The sequence below is a fragment of the Microtus ochrogaster genome, chromosome 5 (assembly GCF_000317375.1).
Source record: "Microtus ochrogaster isolate Prairie Vole_2 chromosome 5, MicOch1.0, whole genome shotgun sequence".
Taxonomy (NCBI): Eukaryota; Metazoa; Chordata; class Mammalia; order Rodentia; family Cricetidae; genus Microtus; species Microtus ochrogaster.
Window position 1 is genome coordinate 83,399,984 of NC_022012.1, and position 8,004 is coordinate 83,407,987.

General features: G+C 48.0%; 1 protein-coding gene across 1 annotated transcript; it reads right to left on the minus strand.

Moving 5' to 3' along the window:
- Nucleotides 1–3,801: 3,801 nt before the first annotated feature.
- On the minus strand, nt 3,802–4,979 carry Ccrl2 (C-C motif chemokine receptor like 2). Its single transcript, XM_013346488.1, has one exon. It carries the CDS (start codon nt 4,966–4,968, stop codon nt 3,898–3,900), a length of 1,071 nt encoding a protein of 356 aa, XP_013201942.1. The 5' UTR covers nt 4,969–4,979; the 3' UTR covers nt 3,802–3,897.
- Nucleotides 4,980–8,004: the final 3,025 nt, after the last annotated feature.

Consider the following 8,004-nt stretch of genomic DNA (forward strand, 5'->3'; position numbering starts at 1 on the left):
TCAAAGTGTGGTCCCAAACACCATCATTGTCTCCAGTCCGGTCTCTCCTACCAGGTGGTCTGACCAGTGTTCAGAACTGTGTGAAATCTCTTCCCATTTAGCTGACACCAGCTCCCCCTTCTCTATCACGAGACTCCTGGAAAATTCCAGTTCCCTTCATTGTTTCGGTAGTCTGAGATCCAAAAAGAGAGAGGTACACATGTCTTCATTCCTGCCAGGATGGTTACGCCCTTTCCTGGGAATATGTGGTCCCTTCCCTAGCAATGTGGTCTGAGGGCCGGAAGGCACAGGAAGGTCTGTCTTTGTATGGCTGCCATGGTAAGATTGAAGGTTGCTGGCTGGCAATTCTACAGTTGGTCCCAAAGTGGTGAGCCTTCCTCATAGACAGAGTCAACCAGCGGTTTCTTCTACTGGCAAATAACTTGCAAGCAAAACAGGAGCCCTGGATGTTTTCTTAACTATACTAGCCATTTTCTGTTTGCTTTCTACTGTGTGTTAAATTTTATTACAGTATTTGTGGGAAAATAGAAAAACTTATGTTATTTTTAATTTTTATGACATTTTTATTTTTGTGTCTGTGCCTACATGCATGGTGTGTGTGTGTGTGTGTGTGTGCATGCGTGCATGGGTGTATGTGTGCGCATACGTGTCTGTGTGTGCGTCTACAAAAGCACACAGATAGAGATCAGAAGACAGCCCATGAGAGTTGGTTCTCTCCTTCCACCCCGTGGATCCTAGGGACCCAGCTCGGGTCATCAGCTGTGATAGTAAGTACCTTCACCCTCGGAGTTATCTCACTGGTCCACAAGTATTGTTTTACTTTTAGGGAACAGTCTGCTTGGTCTGACACAAAAGGAAGATCTTGCTAGATTTAGCTTTGAGAATACCACGCCCTATTCTTGGTTCTCAGCATCTGTCTTACTTATGGCTCCCATTAGAGTTTCCAGGTTTTTTCACTTTCTGAATTTCACCCTGGAAATTCAGACAAGGCTGATGTTCATCCCTGTCAGTAAGTCTTAGTGAATGCTGGGTTTTCCTCTAGCACTTCTGTTTAACACAGAATAGACGTGGGTGGAGAGCCCAGACCCACTTCCTTAAATCCATGTAGAGATTATATTCTCAGCCAAACTCTCTCGAACTCTCCACCCATACCGTTTCCCTAAATCTCTCTCTTGCAACTGCACTTCCTGTGGGGTGCCATCCGCATTCTCCTCCTCCCTAGTCAGGGGTAGGAATGGGATGGTGTGGTCCATGGACAGGCATCCCTTACGCTGCTGGGGAACTCTATTTGAGCATGGGATGGAAGCCTGAGCAGCAGAGGACCCTAGGCTGTGCTCCGAGATGGCTTGCACTAACACACTGGTGTGCCTCGGAGGCTTTGAAGATCAACCATATGGGGCACGCTTGATACATAATAGATCACATGTTTAAAATCCCCAGTTTGGTAAGGCACATGTAACGGCTAGTGAAAACAGCACAGATAACAAACATATCCACTAGGCTCCTAATGTCCTTGTACTCTTTGCATTGTATCCCATACCCTCCTAACTAAGCATCCTTAACAACCACAGACTTTAGCCACCAAGTTAGTTTGTGTTTTCTAAAATTTTATCGAAATAAAAATAAAAAATCATATCAGAAATTTAAAATGTCTAACTGAGCAGAAGTCACCTGTTGCTCTGCCTTTTAGGACTTCACACCTGAAGCTGTGGGATCCCTCAGTCTGCTCCTGTTTCTCCATCCATCTGTTGAGGGGCAGGTGGATCAGCAGCACTTTACGGCTATATAAATACAGCTTTTGTGAAGGTCCATGTACGGGTGTGTGTACAGGCAGGTTTTCATCCTCATTTTTCTTGGGTAAGCATTTAGAAGTGGAATGATGGGGGCTGGAGAAATGGCTCAGTGGTTAAGAACACTGACCGCTCTTTCAGAGATTCTGAGGTCCCGAGTTCAATTCCCAGCAACTGCACGGCTCACAACCATCTAGAATAGGATCTAATTCTCTCTTCTGGTATGTAGGCATATATGCAAGCAGAGCACTCATAGACTTAAAATAAAAAGGTACATAAACAAATAAAATTTAACAAGGAGAAGAGGAATGACTGGTAACTAGGAAACTTGCATCTCTCCCCAAACTGGTTGTGTCATTTTATAGTCCCACCAGCAGGGTACAAGAATTCCAGCTTTAGTTACTTGGAGATGCCACCATCAGTTTCTTTCTTTCAAAATTTCTTTTAGATGTGCATGGTGGGGCTGGGGGTGGGGAGTGACACCTGCGTGCATGCCTGTATGTGCGTGCATGTACAAGCACACACGTGGAAGTCGGAGGACAATTTTTCAGAGTTAGCTCTCTTCTCCCTCTCTGCTGGCTCCAGAGGTTGAACTCAGGCCACCAGGCTGACACAGCAAGTGCCTTCAGTCACGGAGCCTGGTGCTGGCCTTCCTTTCTTTTTCCTTCCTTCTGTGATGATGATGACCGTCATTGACCTATGACCCGGGAGAACTCTTCGTCCTGGGAAGGACCCCTGGGCGAATGCTCTCCTTATTCTCTGTGCCTGCCTATGCTCGCCTCCAACTTCCTTTGAGGCCTGTGTCCCCATCTTAGCCCTAGAAGAAGAGCGGTGGCCACAAGCCCTCAGCACAGATGGAGTGTGGTGTCCAGCTCTGAACTCCAGAGGCAGAGAGGATAGCCACTCAGAGATCTCAGGTGTAGCATGTAACCTGGGTGAAGAGCTGGCCTCGCTGCCTGGCGTGTGGAAGCCTGCCGTGTAACTCAGCTACAAAAGGAAGTGGAAATTCTTTGCAGTCAGAGGCTAATGAGGCCTGTGGTATGTGTTATATTTCAAAGGTCACTGTGCTCATTTAATCCAACGTTTCTAGACATACTTTGACATCTACTCTCATTAGGTTTCTGCCTTTGTGTTACAGTCAGCAGCAAGTGACTCTAAAACCTTGGAAGACCCACAGGCTGGAAGAACCAGGGAAGCCTGGGTATGGTGGCTAGCCAAGAGCCTTGGGTACCCATAGGACCGATCGCCTTACCTTTGGTTTCCACAGCCTCCATCATGAAGTCAGTTCTTTTCACGACCTGAGGGAGCGTGTGCCTGAAAAACTGCTTCTGTGCTAATGTTTGCTTCTAAATTGTGCACCATGGAGCTGGGCATGGGGGCATATGCCTTTAGTCTCGGGACTTAGGAGGCAGAGGCAAGGGAATCTCTGAATTCAAGGCCAGCCTGGTCTATAAAGAAAGTTCCAGGACAGCCTACAGGGCTACACAGAGAAATTCTGTCTCAAAAAGAAAGTGCACAACCATGCTAGGTCCATGCTACACCAGGACCAAAGACTGCGAGGCAGGGCTGACCTTCTCCCAACTGAACTACACCCCAACCTTCAAACTGGGCTTTTAGAAGTACATATTCATTTGTTCAACAGCAACAAAAACCAGGTTGGGGGAGGTCTTGCTATGTTTGGCAGGTTACCATTACGTTTGTGGGATCCTCCTGCCTCAGCCTCCTAGGGTGCTGGGATTACAGACATCTGCCATCACCCCTGGTTGACAATTATGAGCGCCTGGCACACTTGGACAACTTACAGGTTCTGGGGCAGTGATCTCTGGGTTTGCTCTTGGTTCTACCGCTTTGTAGTTATGTAACATTGGACAAATGACCTAGCCTCAGTTTCTTAGAGCTACGGGACTAAAAGCGCCCACACTATAGACAAGCAGTGAGGAGGAAGATGAAGTTCACCTTTATAAACAGCTTAGCCCCGTGCCAGAGACAAACCCAATAGTTACAAATAAATATTTATTAACCAGTCCCCTTTCTTCTTATATTCTATTTTTGTACAAACATGTAAAAAATTACATAAAATAATCCGAAGAGACAGGAATATTGATGTTTATGTATCCTGCCTCTGAGGCACACTATGGTAGAGTTCAATTGTCTGGTCATGGCCACTCCTTGGCGTAGCTCGCTGAGAGTCTCCGTGCCTTTGAAATGGGGCATCATTGCACCGCGGGAACAGGCTGCAGAGATATTTCGTGAAAGCCTTGTTAAGAAGCAAGCAAATGAGAGGATTAACACAGCAGTGGGTGGTGGCAATGAGCTGTGTGACCTGAATGCTTGCTTCCAGGTGGTAGCTGTTCTCATCCTGCAGGGACGAGTGTTCCCGGAACTCGAACAGGAAAAGCACAACACAGTACGGTGCCCACATCCAAAGGAACACACCCGTTATGACGGGCGCAAGCTTTCGAAGATCGTTCTGCCTCTCCCTGGTGGTCTGCGTTTTCCTCATTTGCCCGCAGCAGAATATAAACACCAACAGAGGAAAACCAAGAACCAAAATGTTCATCTTTAAAGTCAGAAAATGCTTCCAGAATGGCTCTTCAATTGGCAAAAAGTGAGGTTTGCCAAAGGCACACTTAGGTTTCTCTCTTTCCCTCTGAAGCCAATAGAGCACAGATTCAGGCAAAGAGAGCGCAATTGCTACGACCCATGCCAGGATACTTGTAACAACACTACCAGGCACCGATGTCAGGGTGGAGGCCAGCCTCCCCTGGGAAAACACCTTGTACCCTTGCACGAGGAGAAGGATGTTGAAAAGCGTCTCGCTGTATAAGCCTGTGGAATGGAGGCCAACTAGAACTCTACAAGTCCCAATGCCAGGGCTTTCCCCAAGGGCAGCCGCGTGTGCCCAGAACGGCAGGGGGAGCAGGAAACACAGATTCGCAGCTGCCAGGTTTAGAAGGTAGATGGTCCCCACATTCTTGAGTCCTTTGTATCGCACCAGTATAAACGCAGCCAAGGCGTTGTCCAGGAGACCCACCGCAAACACAGCGCAGCAGAACCGTAGTACCTGCTGGGCGGAGACAAGCTCGGGGGTGAGGGGTTTCTCTGTCACACAGCAGTCCAGGTCATCCTTTATGAAGACATCATAGTCGTCCTCTGGGGCCACCGTGGAATTATCCATCTCGGGCTGCCCTGGGGGGAAATCAGAGATTATGTCTCCCCTCCATCCTAGAGCAAAAGGTTTGAAGTAAGTCTGTCCCCTCTCCCACAGTGGCGGCTATGCTCATTCTACTCATTAAGAACCCATAATATACCTTAATATAATCTTCTACAACACCCAGGGTCTGTCTGGTAATGTGACAGCTCTGCCAGGCACAAAAGGACGCGGGGACATTACAGTCACTTCATTTCTTTTGGCTAAAATGAGATTCGCTTACTAGGAGCTAGGATCTAAGAAGACAAAGAGTTAAAAACAACCTGAGAAGTTGGTGCCCCTCCTACTTCCCAGCTATTAAAAAAAAAAAAGTTTCCTTACCTTGCTCACGGCTTGAATTGAAACAGCTAAAGCAGCTGCGGCGGCAGTCTTGGGGCAGGCTGCTTGATATTTTCCTCTCCAGGGACATAAACAGATGTTTGCAAAAGTGAAACCGTACTGGCCGGACACGTGGACGACCAGTGAGGTAAAGATAACCACTTGACTGAGTTCCCAAGAGTGGAGAAGGGTGCAGCCCCAAGATCTGCCATCCAGGGGGCTGTGGGAACACTGGGGTCAGGGAAACAGCACTTCCTTCTGAACAGACTGCTCCTGACCCCAAGGAGCTAGAGACAGCACTGTTTATCCCTCGGAGGCTGGCCCCTTCCAGGCACAGCTTCAAGAGCCAGCTGGAATGAAGTTCTGAAGTCTCTCTCAGGAGCCTCTGTCAGCCTCAGAGAAACTGAGAAGTTGCTTTCGTCTCTCCCTTTCCCAGTATCCCATGTTTGACTTCCAGGTACCTTTTTAGCCAGCTGTCCTCCAGGCTGTCTCAGATAAGGGTGCTAAGTCAAGCCTGCTCCCAGTGATAATAAGAGGGTGACGTCAGAAAGCTGGGCTCCGCCTCCTGGGCTTCAGACAGAAGTTCTCTGAGTAGATAACAGCTTCCAGAGCGCCGAATGTGTCCACACTCACCAAAGTCTTGACCCTCAAAGGCAGCTGTCACCAGTCCCGCTGACCTGCAGGGAAGAACAGGGAGTGGTGGGTGTCGGGTTTTTGTTTGTTTGTTTTCCTGCTGTCTTTGAGAAGAGCTATGGTGCTTTTCCTGTTGAACAGAGTGCTACAAAATGATCTGGGGAGCACGGGCGCTAGAGTGATATCAGCAGGAAAAGAAATTGGGAACAGGGTGGGGCGGAGAAGGAGCCTTGACCTCCCTGCTGAGGAAAATAGAGAGCTGCAGGCAGCCGGAAGGAAGCAGTTGCCACTGGACCGCGGACCTGCTCAGGGAAAGCCCCAGAAGAAAATCCTGTGTGAGGGTGTGTGAGGGCATGACCAGGGAGGAGACACTGTGAGGAGATGAAGCTTAACTTTAGTGGAGGGTGGGGATGACGACAGGCTTTGGAGTGGCGGGAAAGGGCAGAGGAGAGAGATGCCGTTTGAAGATGAGGATCATAGGAGAGGAACCTGGAAGAGCTGGAAAAAATATATGAACTGCCCGCAGGCCAAGGACCCTTTGCAGCCATGACTGAACTAATTTGGGGGGTCAGTTGATGTCTCCTTTGCATTAGCAACAACGGGTCTGATACACGTGATACCAAAAGTGAACCTATAAAAATAGAAATCGATACTGAGGAGGCTAGTAAGAAAGGACAGAGCCCAGATAAGCAGGATTGAGCTTTAAGCTCCCAGCATCCTGGCAGAAACAGAGACAGGGGTTGGTACGGTGAGAACCCAGAATGAAGGAGCTTCCCAATAAGGCCTCTCCCCTGCAGGAGAGAGCATTTAGGGGTGAGTGGGACTCTCCAGGCCTTAGGATGCTCTCTCTATTCGTGGATGTGGCTACAGCAAGGGTCATGTCAGCTGTCACCCTCCTCCTGAGATCTCTGCCCTCTGCAGCTAGATGCCTCGGAGTCATACTGTGACACCTGGCCTGTGAGTGAGTAGGCTGAGTGGATCATAGTTCACTCCCAGATGGGGGACAGATTCACAGATGTACACACCGCTCCTTGGATGGGAAAGTGGGTGTGGGTAGCAGCTACCCTATGTGCTTTGTGTCGCACGATGATGGGAAATCGAAAAGGAAAAGGAATCGTCTGTAAATTCAGGATCATTCCAACTGCTCCGTCACTGTGGCCTCCACTTTCAGCGCTGTTTTATCTTTGCTTGATTCCCAGCATCCTGTCTGTCCACACTCGGGCCACAGGGTTTTTTTTTTTTTTCAAATTAGCGTACAAAATAATGTGTTTGGTTATGACATACTCATACACAAGTGTCACTAGTCTTTGTCTTATCTGTCCTCAGCCACAAGGCTCTGCCTAGTTCCCCGTCCCTTCTTCATGGCCCTTTCACCTGTTTCTCCTTCTGCTTTCAGGTCACGTGGATTCTATCACCCCTTCTTTCTTAAAAGAATATAGAAATGTAGATTCCAGAAATAAAGAAATGTAAACTTGTAAGCCTAGGAGAATGAGAGCAGGCTGTCGGCAGCTTTCTCAGCAGCTAAAGGATTAACTATTAACAGTGGGGTACTTTGCTTTACAGCGCATAGCTCTGTCTGCAAGGCTGAAGCGGCCCTCTGCAAACTGAGGGTCAGCAATTTGTATTTGAATCTGAGTTCTACCTTGAGATTGTAAAAATTCTTCTGTTCATACCTAATGCTTGCTTCTTGCTATAAAAAGGGGAGTTGGGAAACAGCCCATTGCCACAGCCTTACGAGTCCATCCCTGGCTGTGATCTCAGCTAGCTGATAAGCTTTTGTGCCCCATGGAGATTTATTTTTTTATTATTTTTTCCTGGAATAAAGTTTGCTTCTGGTTTAATAGACTTTGGTGATCTTTCCCCCATCTTTGCGTGACCCCTGTGGACCCAACATTTCTCTTGTTCTTTCCCTAAGATCTCATCCTCCCCTCTCATGGCCTCCTTTGTAGTCTCGTCTCTTATCACACACACACACAAACACACACACACACACAAACACACACACACAAACACACACACACAAACACACAAACACACACACAAACACACACA

What these genes read in the sequence shown, in the direction of transcription:
- Ccrl2 (XM_013346488.1), bottom strand. Translation starts at nt 4,968, where the DNA reads ATGGATAATTCCACGGTGGCCCCAGAGGACGACTATGATGTCTTCATA.